At 54.5% G+C, this 14,044-nt stretch overlaps 2 protein-coding genes across 2 annotated transcripts; one reads left to right on the top strand and one right to left on the bottom strand.

Moving 5' to 3' along the window:
• Nucleotides 1–6: 6 nt before the first annotated feature.
• Nucleotides 7–4,729, top strand: LOC113223361 (tubulin alpha-3 chain). Its single transcript, XM_026452830.2, has 4 exons — nucleotides 7–178; nucleotides 1,100–1,248; nucleotides 1,868–2,548; nucleotides 4,347–4,729. The coding sequence occupies exons 1-4, from the start codon at nucleotides 58–60 to the stop codon at nucleotides 4,641–4,643; spliced, it is 1,248 nt and encodes a 415-aa protein (XP_026308615.1). The 5' UTR covers nucleotides 7–57; the 3' UTR covers nucleotides 4,644–4,729.
• A 959-nt stretch (nucleotides 4,730–5,688) lies between these two features.
• On the bottom strand, nucleotides 5,689–14,041 carry LOC111541533 (mitotic-spindle organizing protein 2B-like; the record flags this gene model as incomplete). Its single annotated transcript, XM_026452829.1, is given in 4 exon segments — nucleotides 5,689–5,822; nucleotides 5,824–5,939; nucleotides 13,592–13,740; nucleotides 13,923–14,041. Coding segments are annotated over 4 exon segments (426 nt in total), but the record flags the coding sequence as incomplete, so codon positions are not given.
• Nucleotides 14,042–14,044: the final 3 nt, after the last annotated feature.

Genomic DNA, 14,044 nt, shown 5'->3' with positions numbered 1-14,044 from the left:
GGCAATGCCTGCTGGGAACTGTACTGCCTTGAACATGGAATTCAGCCCGATGGTCAGATGCCAAGTGATAAAACCATTGGTGGCGGGGACGACTCCTTCAACACGTTCTTCAGTGAGACTGGGGCTGGCAAGCATGTGCCCAGAGCAGTGTTTGTGGACCTGGAGCCCACTGTGGTCGGTAGGTGCCTGGGCACTGGATGGCAGCTTTCCTGAGAGGGTGGGAGAGCAGTGGTAAAGCCCCGCGTGGGTTCCTTTGAATCCTCCTGCCGAAAGGATGGGATGGACAGGCATATGCCCGTGGCGTTGTTAGGAGAGAAACTGAAAGGTTCGTGATGAAAGTGTCTGTGAGACTTGGCTCCTAATCTAGGAAAACCTGACCTACAGGGAAAAGCTGCTTTGCCAGCAGTAAGATGGGCTGTGGAGAGATTCCCTTGTGGCTGCCTCAGCCCTGCTCAGATGGCCCTGCCTGCAGGGTACAGTAGGCTTGGTTCCCTCCTGAATGCTCTGCACTCTTTTATGCTGGTGCACCAGAGTCTTGACCTGCATCTTAGGCATAGAAGGTAAGTACAGAACAGTCATTTGCTTCCTTCAGAATAGCAGCCTGAGGTAGTTTCCAAAGAGAGCTGCCAAGAGGCAGCACCTTTCAGTGGTCCCCCAGGAAATGACCGCATCACCTGAAAGCCTGTGAGACCCAGGTCATCCAGGGTGCCCTGATGCGACTGCCCTGCAGAAGTCACACTGATCTGGTGACTTCCCAGGTTGTAAGAGTTTTTAACTTACAGCCTTTGATGTAGCTACACGTAGGAAAGAATTATGTACCTGCGTAGGAGTGTGAGAGCTTATTTTCTTTCACTAGGAACTGGTTGTGCTGACATTTATACCACAAGCTGAGTGTAACTTCGTAAAGTCATAAATTGCATATGCAGTTTGGTTATCACACAGAGACATTGTCTACCAGATGCTGCCACTGTTGACCTATGACTTGTAGGTCATGTACTTTGAACAGCATGTACTCTGTAGAAGTGAACAGTCCTGGAATGTGTCCATCTTGGTGAGTACAGGCCTTAAAGATTCATAGCACACACTGTCTCTTTTGTAGATGAAGTGCGCACAGGGACCTACAGGCAGCTCTTCCATCCTGAGCAGCTGATCACTGGGAAAGAAGATGCAGCCAATAATTATGCCAGAGGCCATTACACCATCGGCAAGGAGATTGTTGACCTAGTTCTGGACCGGATCCGCAAACTGGTAAGAAGAGAAGGTTTCATGTGGCCATTGTCTTGCATGGGAGGGTAGTTCTTGGAAGGTGAAAGGGAGGTCATTTTATCAAAATTTAGATCAGCATGTTGGCCAGGCGCGGTGGCTCACACGTGTAATCCCAGCACTTTGGGAGGCTGAAGTGGGTGGATCACCTGAGGTCGGGAGTTTGAGACCAGCCTGGCCTACATGGTGAAACTCTATGTCTACTAAAAATACAAAACTTAGCTGGATGTGGTGGTGCACACCCATACTCCCAGCTACTTGAGAGGCTGAGGCAGGAGAATTGCTTGAACCTGGGAGGCAGAGGTTGCAGTGAGCTGAGATTGCACCACTGCACTCTAGCCTGGGCAACAGAGCAAGATTCCATCACAAACAAGCAAACAAACAAAAACTTAGACCAGCATCTTGAGTCCTACTGAGTCTGCAATGGTGATTTGTCTGTAGATCTTTGTCTGCTTTTCTTTGCCTCAAAGTGTACTGCGTGTTTATCATGGATGATTTGAATCCTTATCAAGTCTTCAGAGGCAAAGAGAAGTGGCCCTGGCTTGTTGGAAGTTGGTGGTGTGGCTTCCACGGGCATTGACTCACGTTGTCTGGTTTCTCTCAGGCGGATCTGTGCACGGGACTGCAGGGCTTCCTCATCTTCCACAGCTTTGGGGGCGGCACTGGCTCTGGGTTTGCATCTCTGCTCATGGAGCGGCTCTCAGTGGATTACGGCAAGAAGTCCAAGCTAGAGTTTGCCATTTACCCAGCCCCCCAGGTCTCCACGGCCGTGGTGGAGCCCTACAACTCCATCCTGACCACCCACACGACCCTGGAACATTCTGACTGCGCCTTCATGGTCGACAATGAAGCCATCTATGACATATGTCGGCGCAACCTGGACATCGAGCGTCCCACGTACACCAACCTCAATCGCCTGATTGGGCAGATCGTGTCCTCCATCACGGCCTCCCTGCGATTCGATGGGGCCCTGAATGTGGACTTGACGGAATTCCAGACCAACCTAGTGCCATACCCCCGCATCCACTTCCCCCTGGCCACCTACGCCCCGGTCATCTCAGCCGAGAAGGCCTACCACGAGCAGCTGTCCGTGGCCGAGATCACCAATGCCTGCTTCGAGCCAGCCAATCAGATGGTCAAGTGTGACCCTCGCCATGGCAAGTACATGGCCTGCTGCATGTTGTACAGGGGGGACGTGGTCCCCAAAGACGTCAACGCGGCCATCGCCACCATCAAGACCAAGCGCACTATCCAGTTTGTGGATTGGTGCCCGACTGGATTTAAGGTATGACTGGGTGATGTGGAGGACTTTCTGCAAGCAGCAGACGCACAAAATAACACTGTCCCTGAAGGCCTGCATCCTTTGGGGAGAGTATCCCTGTTCCATGGGCTAGGCATGTGGGCATAAAGTAGTGAACCAGAGTTGATAATTGAATCACTGAATTTTTTTTTTTTTTTTTTTTTGAGACAGTCTTGCTCTGTCGACCAGGCTGGAATGCAGTGGTATGATCTCAGCTCACTGCAACTCTGCCTCCCGGGTTCAAGCAATTCTCCGGCCTCACCCTCCCAAGTAGCTGGGATTACAAGTACCTGCCACTACACCCAGCTAATTTTTGTATTTTCAGTAGAGACGGGGTTTCACCATGTTGGCCAGGTTGGTCTTGAACTCCTGACCTCAGGCGATCTGCCCACCTCAGCCTCCCAAAGTGCCGGGATTACAGTCGTGAGCCACTGGGCCCAGCCCAGTGATGTCTTTTGAACTCTATTTCTGAGTCATCACACTATATATCTGTGGTGAGATTTATTTATTTATTTATTAATTTTTTGAGATAGGGTCTTGCTTTGTACCCCAGGCTGAGGTACAGTAGTGTGATCCTGGCTCACTGCAACCTCTGCCCTCAGGCTCAAGCGATTCTCTCACCTCAGCCTCCCGAGTAGCTGGGACCACAGACATGCACCACTACGCCCGGGTAATTTTTTTTTTTTGAGACAGTCTCGCTTTGTCACCCAGGTTGCAGTGCAGTAGCGCGATCTTGGCTCACTGCATCCTCCACCTCCCAGGTTCAAGAAGTTCTCTGCCTCAGCCTCCCAAGTAGCTGGGATTACAGGCACCTGCTAATTTTTTTATTTTTAGTAGAGATGGGATTTTGCCATGTTAGCCAGGCTGGTCTCGAACTCCTGGCCTCAGGTGATCCACCCGCCTTAGCCTCCCAAGTGCTGGATTACAGGCATGAGCCACTGCACCCAGCTAGTATTTGTATTTTTAGTAGACATGGGGTTTCGCCATGTTGGCCAGGCTGGTCTCAAACCCCTGGCCTCACGTGATCTGCCCGCCTCAGTCTCCCAAAGTGCTGGGGTCACAGGCTTGAGCCACCACACCTGGCCTGATGTTGTCATTTATAGAACAAGTGTGCTGATCCCTGCTCTAGTTGACCCTGTGCACTGCTGCTAGGACCTCAGGTCATGTTAATCCCGAGTTCTGAAACTTGGAATGCTTCCCCTTTGGTTACCACCTTGGAATGCCAGCCCCTACTTAGGCAGGCACATGGACCACTTCGACCACTTCCTGATGCTGTGGTAGCAGCATTCATAGGACTCTTGACCCATGATCTGCTACCTTTGCATATCCACAGTGGCTTGTTTTGTGGGTCAGAAGTGGGTATGATGTTCCTTGTGATAGCATGGGGAAGAGATGTGTACTCTGAATCTATCTGGGTGGAAAAAGTTTAGCTACAGAATTTAATTGTAATCTACAAAGAAGACAAGCAGCATACATTTTCAGAGGGAAGACTGTCTTCACCTGGGCACCTATCACATGTCACAGGTACTAGGACACAGCCGTTTAGGTAGCTTAGGATCCCACCAGGGTGGCTACCTCCAAGGTTCCTTTCTGTGTTCTCCATCTGGAACTATCACCCTGCCTGGCGCAGAGAAGGGCTTAGTGACGTTTGTGAGGTGAACTGAGTATTCTCCTTGTCACCTACAAGGTGACATTCTCCTTGTCTTCTGTTGGAGGAAAAGTAGCTACCATTTCTAGGTTTGATATAAGCTTCACAGACTGCTTCATTTCCCTTCTCCGGCAGGTGGGCATTAACTACCAGCCCCCCACAGTGGTCCCTGGGGGAGACCTGGCCAAGGTGCAGCGGGCCGTGTGCATGCTGAGCAACACCACGGCCATCGCGGAGGCCTGGGCCCGCCTGGACCATAAGTTCGATCTCATGTATGCCAAGCGGGCCTTTGTGCACTGGTACGTGGGCGAAGGCATGGAAGAGGGAGAGTTCTCTGAGGCCCGGGAGGACCTAGCAGCTCTGGAGAAGGATTACGAAGAGGTGGGCGTGGATTCCGTGGAAGCTGAGGCTGAGGAAGGCGAAGAATACTGAGGGGAGGGTGCGGTGAGTTCTCCCCTGCCACCCCCAGGATGGCTGCTTTCAAGTTGTTTGCAATTAAAGGTTCTGTACAAAACCAAGACCTCTGTGTGTCATGCAGCTTAGTTCTGCCTTACAGGAGCTGGTGGGACCCCAGAGACTGCATGGACAGCAGTGGGGTGCCAGCCTGCCCTGCTGGCGTGGGGTTGGGTGCAGCAGGACTGTACATACTTAAGCAGCTGCCACGGAAGTAAACGGACCAGGGGAAAACAGTGTTTCTTCAAAGCCAAGCGTTCAAAGTGTAGATTTCCTAAATTCTAGGAAAGCAGAGTCAGGGTTTTCAATTGAATTTGCGAGGGTTTGGGCTTCTTTATTGATGGGTCATGCTGGCCAAAAGGAAGAGACTAGAAGTGAAGCGTTGGAGGTCTGTGGATGGGGCTCGTCCGTGAAGTCTCTAAAGCTGTGGGTCAAATGTGTAAGGTCAGGACATTTTAGAGGGGGAAAGGGTATTCCCCAAGTTCTGCACAGCATTCATGACCCGCAGAAGGTCACAACACATCCATGCTGACCCCAGTGCTCCACCGTAACCTGGAGGGCAGCATTCGCCCTCTCTGCACGCACACAGCCACCCTGTCCCTCAGCACTGTCAGCTGTCTTGGTAGAAAACCTCCCATGAGGTGGGAGATCGAGACCATCCTGGCTAACACGGTGAAACCCCGTCTCTACTAAAAATACAACAAAATTAGCCGGTCATGGTGGCGGGCACCTGTAGTCCCAGTTACTCAGGAGGCTGAGGCAGGAGAAAGGCATGAACCCGGGAGGCAGAGCTTGCAGTGAGCTGAGATCACACCACTGCAATCTAGCCTGGGCGACAGAGACTCCGTCTCTCGAAAACAAACAAACAAACAAAAAACCTCCCACATTTCACTTCAAGTGAAGCTTGTTGACATCTGTTTATAAAAGACCTGGCAGTCCAGATACCTTTGAGTCCAGAAAACTCATTCTAAGTCTATGCCTTAATATTAAAAAAAAAAAAAAGTTAGAGAACATCTGACCTGGACCCTCTGCATCTCAGAAAGGTTTATTATTAACTGAAGGAGATAACACGTAGCCTTTGCTGGGAACAAAGATGTGACAAGTCTCTGCCCCATCCTAGGTGCTGCCCCGCATAGGGCTCTTCCCAGGCCCGCCCCCCCTTGGGTAGTCTGGTAGCGCTGGGCTGGCGTGGCATCCTCTGGCTGGATCCTTCGCGGCTGCTGCGTTCCGCCAGGGCCAATGCTCCCCCGAGGGCAGTGCTGCCTTTGTTTCTCCCTGAGGAGACACAAAGCACAATGATTAGGAATGGGCGAGCTCCGTCACTGCAGCACCTGCGGTACTCGTGCTCCTTAGGCAACATTTGTGTCTACACATTTCCATCAAGGCTGCTGCAGCTAGAGGCTCTGCATCAGCCCCATGTCCTGAGACTCAGAACCACTGAAGACAGGTCGTGCCCCAGAAGCCCTTGGTTGTGTGCAGGGGACCCTTGAGGATGTGTCCCAGGAGCAAAGCCATGCAAGGAGCACACTGCCAAGGGAACGTTTTGAAAGGACACATGCCACGGGTCCATTTAGGGAAAGATAGGTGCGGCTGGTGCACACCTGGCCTGGACAGCAACCCTAGTCTGCCCGGACGCTGCCATCAGCCGCAGCAGCAGCAGGGTGGCGCTGCCTCATCCTCAAGGTGCATCCACGTGGACTGTACGTCTGAGCTGCCCCAGATGGTGACGGGCAGGAAGTACTGCCGTCACCAAGTCCTGGAGTTGGGTTTCTGCTTTTGATTTCGGAAGCTCTTTCATTGTTTCCTACCTACCCGAGTGTTCCGCAAACAGTGGTCAACCCTCTTGCTTTCGGGTTTAGCAGCCAGATTCCATGACAGGGTTCCTGCCACAGTCTGAATGCTTGAGACTTTCCTTCTGACCACCAGAATCTTTCTCGGATGAAGACCACTGGTTCAGAGATTCTTTGATTTGTAATTTGCTTACTCTTTAAGATAGCCAAGAAAGATCTGCAACCACACTTGGGCCAGAGCTTTATTTTAGTGGGATGGATTTCCCTGGGCTCAGGGTGTTGACAGCATCAGCAAGACTGACTGAGAGGACCCTGCAAGGTACAAATGTACCCGGATGGCAGGCTCGCTGTGCGGAGTGCCTTGGCCAGGGCTCTCCCCTGCTCTGGCCTGGCAGGGTCTGCCCCATGGGCTCTAAACAGGGCATGTGTCCCCTGCCTCAGTGTTGGGTCCCCCATTTCGTCCCCCCAGCGTTTCCTTTGTCCTGACTGAGTGCCTTGACCACTCTGACCTAATCAGCTACATGCTCCCCCTGCAGGCTGAAACCCTGGCTGGGGCTTGCATCTTCCCAGACACTGACACAGGTTTAGGTTGTTACCTGGAACACTGAAAGATCTGACGTGTTGCTAAGCATGTGGAAACCGGTCCCACCCCAGCCAGATTCCTTGCACTCTCATAGAAACTCCACACCCCACCCCCTCAGTGTGGTGTGCCCAGGCACAACCTCTTTCCTGGCTGTCCCTCATGAGGGCACACTGCAGCCCCCCTCTGCATGTAAGTTCCCTAACAAATGCTTTGGACTGACCACTCTGGCATTAAGTGTTTCTTCCTTTGGAATCCCAACTGGCTCTCATGCTGGAAAGGTTTGGGGCAGTCCCTTGCAGGAACTCCCCTGCCACCACTTTCAGGGTGACTCCAGACAAGGGTTCAGCCAACAGAACACCCAGCCTCAATCCTGGTCCTTCCCTGGCCTTTTATCAAGTGTAGTCAAATAGTCTGCAATGGGAAACTGCATTCCTGGAGAAAAGATGTAACCGGGTGTTTAGGGATCCATTAGGTCATTTCTGTTTCACCATCTGTCACCTTGAACAAGCAGAGACTCCTGTGTCTGAGATGCCATGGACCCTGGCTCTTCCAGAGGTACCTCTAGCTCCCTTTCGATGCTAATACCACAAAATTCTCCCCATATCCTGCAGGGACAGGACAGCCCTCCTTATGAGTTTCTGGGGAGTTCTTCCGCAGAGAATGAGATCTTTGCTCATTCTTGCCTGGTAGGTGGTGAGGGTTATAGCAGTGTTGTGCTTGGAACAGCTTGGCACACTTGACTCTACAAAGATGGAGTTGGGGTTGCCCTGAGTCAAGGAGGAGCGCAGTCAAGAACACGTGGTAGGTGACATTTGGCCACCTCAGCCCAGCAGTGACTTGTGAAAACGGCACAAAGCAGAGAACAGCCACCACGCATCTCTTGTGGTACAAACTGCCATTATTCTAGTCTCCACTGACTGGTCAAGGGGTGAGGATTCTGTCTTCCATGAGCAGACAGGACCCGCCACCCTGCAGCAGCTCCCACACTGGGCCAGCATCCTCCTGAGGCCACAGTCCCTCCGCAGGCCAGGCCAGGCCAGGCCAGACAGAGGCAGATCTTCTGCAGCTGCGGCCTAACCTGGGTGCTTAGGCGCCCGTGTGCTCTCGAGGTTACTAATGCCTAGCTCCCCACAGCCTGCCGCGTAGCAGGCCACAGACCTGGGCCTGACTCAGAGCCAGCTTCCCTTCAGTTTGCCGCCATCTGAGTTTCCTCTCCTCCCCTCAGTAATGACCCGGTCCGTTCTGGAAACAAGGATGAGAGGGAAGCAGAAAAGAGCAAATGATGTTTGTTTGTTTTTTTTTGTTTTGAGTGGTGGCAGAGGGGGTTTTAGAGACTGAGTCTTGCTCTGTCACCTGGGCTAGAGTGCAGTGATGCAATCACAGTTCACTGCTGCCCCAAACTCATGCGAAGTAGCTGGGACTACAAGCATGGGGCCACACCTGGCTAATAATGCTTATCTTTAAATCTGACAGGGTTGACAAACCCTGTAAATGTGAAACCAACGTAACTTTAAGCCATAATTGATATTAAGAAAATCCTGGGTCTTCAGGAATTACATGCTCTCGGGGTTAGTGGGGAGCCCTGTTCAGGCCTCCTCAATTTATGAAGGATGAGAAGGCCCAGAATAGAATGGTCTGCAGTGCCGTGCAGTGGGAAAACCAGCTTGGCTTAGCCCTGCTCCCTCAGGAGGGGCCACTAAGTCAGACGGGCTAGACAGTGGGATTGAACCAACTGTGCCTGCAGGTTGGGGTGTGAGGGTGGGGTGACTGATGCCCCTAGGCCTGGTCCCTGGAGGGCCCTCCTAAGCCCAAAGATAGTCAATGACCATTGAATGTTAAAAACAGCCTGGCTCAGCAGGGGTCAGTGGCTCATGCCTGTAATTCCAGTACTTTGGGAGGCCAAGGCGGGTCCTTTGAGGCCGGGAGCTAGAGACCAGCTGGGACAACATAGTGAGACCTCCATCTCTACAAAAAAATAAAAAAATTAGCCAGGTGTGGTAGTGTGCACCTGTAGTCCCAGCTACTCAAGAGGAGGTGGGAGGATTGCCTGAACCCAGGAGGTTGAGGCTGCAGTGAGCTATGAGTGGCCCCTGCACTCCAGCCTGGGTGACAGAGACTGTCTCAAAAATAAATAAGTAGTAAAAGAAAATGCAGAATTAGCTCAAATACTTTAATCAATCTAAAATATCCAACATATTATTTCAATATGTAATCAGTACATAAGTTATTCATAAGATGTTGCATTCACCTTTGTTCTTTTTCTTGTTTGTAGAGATGGGTGGGGTCTTGCTGTTGCTCAGGCTGGTTTCAAACTCCAAGCTTCAAGTGATGCTCCTGCCTCAGCCTCCCAAAGTGTTGGGATTACAGGTGTGAACCAATGCCCAGCCTCATTCACTTTGGGTTTTTTTGTTTATTTTTGAGACAGGGTCTCACTCTCTCACCCAGGCTGGAGTGCAGTGGCGCAGTCACAGCTCACTGCAACCTCAACCTTCCAGGCTCAAGCTATCCTCCAACCTCAGCCTCCCAAGTAGCTGGAACTACAGATATGTGCCACCATGCCCTGCTAATGTTTGTATTTTTTGTAGAGATTAGGTCTCCCCGTGTTGTCCTGGCTAGTCCTGAACTGCTGAGCTCAAGAGATCCAGCAGCCTCGGCCTACCAAGGTGTGGTGGGCTTTTTGCATTCCCTTTTGTACCAGTCCTTTGGCATCTGCTGTGCATAACACATGCAGTGCAATGACCACCCCAGCCATGTGTGGCTCGAGGTTCCTGTATCAGGCAGCACAGCTCAGGCGAGACTCACGGCTTCCACACTCCAAAGTGTCATCTTACGTGCATGCTCTGGACAACTTTTAAAATGTATAGTTTCCCTAAACTTAAATAGAATGCTTGAAAATAGAAAACTTAAATAGTCACTTTTTCCCTCAGTGACTCCAGACTCTTACCAAGACAAGCATCACCCCTCTGTGCTTCTGGGGTTTTCTGTTTCCCCTTCCCTGTGGGTATGAGTGAATCTGGTGGTGGTGGTTTCCCCAGGCGGTCTGGATGGCTGGGGCACAGGCATCCAGAGGACCCAGGGTGCCTGCTGCAGCTCACAGAGGCAAGCTCGAGTGGGCCTGGCCCACAGCCTGGAGAACTCCACACCCGAGTCCTGTGGGAAATCTATGGCCTCCATGCCCCCCAGCTGGATCACTCTGACAACCCCCTTATGTCCTCCACCCCAGATTCTGCCATTACCAGGGCAGCTGGAGCTCCGTGTGGTCAGATGCTGTAACATGTGGGCCTCAGAGAGCTCTCAGCATTCCATCTGTGGCCTCTGCCTCTCACTCAGCACTCCTGGTGTGGCCCCATTCCCTTCCACCTCCTCCTCAGGTTCCACTCTATCCCCCGGGCCCTCATGTTCTGGCTTTCTGCCTCCCAGCCTATAGGACCGGACCTGGGCTATGCTTCCAGGACAGAGCCCTCGAGGAACAAAAGACCCCGAAGGGCCCAGCACTCCAGGCCACTCCTGTCCTTGGGTAAATTCTCTCGAAGCCCCCACTCGCTCACACGGCACCCCCAATCCTCCCGGCCCCTCTATGCCTGCATTTCCAGTGCCGCAACCCCCACATACATCTTGACTGTGCCCCCCACCTGCCTCCTCCCACCCCGGGCCTAACAGCACCTGGACAGCACTCTGCCTCACCCACCCCCTCCCACCGCCACAGCTCACACCTGTGGAGCTCTGTTGACTGCCCCCTTCCTGCTCCGCCCCGTGTAACCCTTGCTGCTCTCTGGGCTCTGAAGCCTCCTCCCATCTCCGTTGCTAGCGGTTTTTCTTTTTTCTTTTTTTTTTTTTTTTTGAGACAGGGTCTTGCTCTGTTGCCCAGGCTGGAGTCCAGTCACAAGCTCTCAGCTCACTGCAACATCTCCCTCAGGCTCAGGCGATCCTCCCACGTCAGCCTCCCAAGTAGCTGGGACTATAGATGGGCACCACCACCACGCCTGCCTGGCTAGTTTTTTTTTTTGAGGAGGAGGAGTCTCGCTCTGTCGCCCAGGCTGGAGTGCAGTGGTGTGATCATGGCTCACTGCAAGCTCCACCTCTCGGGTTCACGTCATTCTCCTGCCTCAGTCTCCTGAGTAGCTGGGACTACAGGTGCCCGCTACCATGCCCGGCTAATTTTTTTTTTGTATTTTTAGTAGAGACGGGGTTTCACTGTGTTAGCCAGGATGGTCTCAATCTCCTGACCTCATGATATGCCTGCCTCGGCCTCCCAAAGTGCTGGAATTACAAGTGTGAGCCACCGCGCCTGGCCCTGCCTGGCTAGTTTTTGTACTTTTTGTAGAGATGGGGTCTTGTTATGTTTCCCAGGCTGGTCCTGAACTCCTGAGCTCAAGGGATCTACCTGCCTTGACTTCCCAAAGTGCTGGGATTACAGGGGTGAGCCACTATGCTGGTCTCACTGGCAGTTTTCCTCACTGCCTCTCACTGAACTGAGTGTGACCATCTCACTTCCCTGCCACGCCCTCTGCCCTGAGAGCTGGGCCTGGCACCCAGGGCCCCTGAGTGCTGAGTGAGCAGCAACTTCCCCTGGAGTGACAGGGACTCTGTTCCCAGTTTCTCCCTCCTGCTGGCAACTTGACCCTCAATTGCTCATCTCAGCCTGCAGTCCATACACCCCTACTCCAGGCCTGTCCCTCAGTCCCCTCCACCCTCCCTTGGGCCTGAGCTCTGGGTGGCAGTGAGGTGGGCGCTGTCGGGAGGCGCATGCAGGAGGTGTGACCAAAGACCCCTGGGCTCTCACAGGCCGCTGGCTCTGGGCCCCTGATCACACCTGGTGACACTGGAAAGTGGCCCCAACTCAGGAGTGAGGCGGGCAATGGGGCTGAGTGCCGGAGTGTGGCCATGGGACCAGCACATGGCATCTGTGTGAGATGGCATCCAGGAGACTCGGGGAAGGTGGGACTCTCTGTTTCAGCCTCCAGACTTCCTGTCCGGGTAGGGGGCAACTTCTAAGAGGCCGAGGTGACAAGCACAGCAGTCGTGGCTGTGCTCTCCAGCACAGCACACCGCACCCTGGCCAGCTGTCCTCCCCTGGAGCGGGGCTCTTTACACTCACCACAGTTCGCCTCTGGAGTGTGGGGGTGTTGGTCCTGTGCCCGGATGCCAGCCCAACTGTGGGGTCTAGAGACTGCCATACCAGGTCTCTAATAAACCGAATCAGAAATTCTGCCCTGCTGCTAAGCGGCAGGGTAGCGGTGGCCTGCATGGTCCTGCCCTTGCAGCTCAAAGCTGCTTGGGCCTTCTGGGGCCAGGCAGTTTAAATGGAAACAAGGGAGAGCACCAACCCCCAGAGATAAGCCAATAAACGCAACCTGCAAAAGGAGAGAACAGGCAGCAAGAGAAGCGGAGGGAACCCGGGGGGCCTGGAGAGAGAGGCGAGTGTGCAGCAGCCAGGCTGTGGAGCAGAACGGGAGAGGCCGAAGGCTGCAGGCTGGAGAAAAAGGAGGAACTTGCTGGGGGGGGGCTACTGTTCCTGGCAGAGAGAAAGGAGGCCTCTGGAGGTCAGAGAGAGACACAAAGAGAGCAGACAGTGAGGGTCAGTGAAAAGGCCAGCACACAGGTGCCCGGGCCCTCTTGGGTCAGGGGGTGTGGGTGCCCAGGCCCTGGCACTCCCCCCATGAAGGCAGCCTGCTCCCCACGCCTTCTCAGGATGCCTGCGTGGGTATCCTGGTGCTTCCAGGCAGGGAGCCAGCTCTGGGCCTTCTTCCATTGGCCTGGGACGCTGTGCTGCATTTCAGAGAGAGCCATCAGGAGCAGAAGCAACATGCGGGGAGGATGAGCAGGGACGGAGGCTCCACCATGACACTCTCAGCCCCAGCATCTGCTCAGCCCAGTCACCACACTGGAGAGGGAGGAGGCCCTTCAGACCCCGCAGGCCTCTGCATCCTGGGAGTTCTACGTCTGACTCCCTTCCTGCAATCATCAGAGGGAAGCTGGCCAGGGCTGGCCAAGCCCCTGCGCAGGAACTGGGCCTAGGTGGGGTGCAGGCAGGAAGACCTCTGCCTGCCCCGCTCCCTGGGCACTTCCCTGGATGCTGTATACCACAGGACAGGGATAGAGACTGTCTTCTGAAAAACATATTTAGACACAGGATCTCACTCTGCCACCCAGACTGGTCTCAAACTCATGGCCTCAAACGATCCTCCCGCTGTGGCGTCCCAAAGTGCTGGGATTATGGGCGTGAGCCATGGCGCCCAATCCCAAACCTTCTGGATTCCGGACTTTGTAAGATGAAGGCCTGAGTGAAGAGGTGGGGAGGAGCTAAGCAGAGGAGCCCTACCCAGCCTGGACCACCCTGGGGCACGCACTCTGCGTCCACCTGACCTGGACGTGCCTCCTAAGGCTGGTAGCGAAGCCCGGGAGCAGAGCCCACGGATGGGCCCTGCAGGTGCTGGGCCGAGACCGACAGACACGCCTGGCCACTCAGGGCCACGCCGCCGCTGTGCCGCGCCTGCCCCCTCCCCGCCCGCCACCCCCGCCACTGGGGCAGGGACAGCGGGCCCAGGTCTGACCTCGGGTCTCGGGCACTGTCGACGTGGGCAGAGACACGGCCGCGGGGTCCTGGGGCTCGCTCGCTAGCCTCTGCCCGGCACACATGGACTTGAGCATCTGGAAGACGGCGAGGGGGGCCACGTTCAGCTTCAGCAGGTCCACCAGGATCCTGGCGGGGACAGACGTGGGGCCGGTGAGCCCTCTCCGCCTGGCGCGGCCACCTCCCTGAAGACCCGACAAGGACGGGAACGGGGGGCACGGGGGGCTCCTCCCGACCAGTGGGACCGGGGGACCCGGAGCGCAGAGGTCGGGGTGCCTGGCGAGGATGCGGCCCCCAGCCGCCCCGCTCACTTGAACACGTCGGGGTCAATGGCGCCGCCCGCCGCCTGCGCCAGCTCGTACAGCTCCATCTCCTCGATGCTCAGCACCTTCTTCCGCCGCAGCGCCAGCTTCTGCCGGGCCGCCTCCAACCC

The sequence above is a fragment of the Piliocolobus tephrosceles genome, unplaced genomic scaffold (assembly GCF_002776525.5).
Source record: "Piliocolobus tephrosceles isolate RC106 unplaced genomic scaffold, ASM277652v3 unscaffolded_41066, whole genome shotgun sequence".
NCBI classification, from domain to species: Eukaryota; Metazoa; Chordata; class Mammalia; order Primates; family Cercopithecidae; genus Piliocolobus; species Piliocolobus tephrosceles.
This window is presented reverse-complemented; position numbering and strand designations above follow the sequence as displayed.

What these genes read in the sequence shown, in the direction of transcription:
- LOC113223361 (XM_026452830.2), top strand. Translation starts at nt 58, where the DNA reads ATGCCAAGTGATAAAACCATTGGTGGCGGGGACGACTCCTTCAACACG. An exon ending in CCTGGAGCCCACTGTGGTCG is followed by an intron (nt 179 to 1,099) that starts GTAGGTGCCTGG and finishes TCTCTTTTGTAG; the next exon opens with ATGAAGTGCGCACAGGGACC. An exon ending in GGTGCCCGACTGGATTTAAG is followed by an intron (nt 2,549 to 4,346) that starts GTATGACTGGGT and finishes CTTCTCCGGCAG; the next exon opens with GTGGGCATTAACTACCAGCC.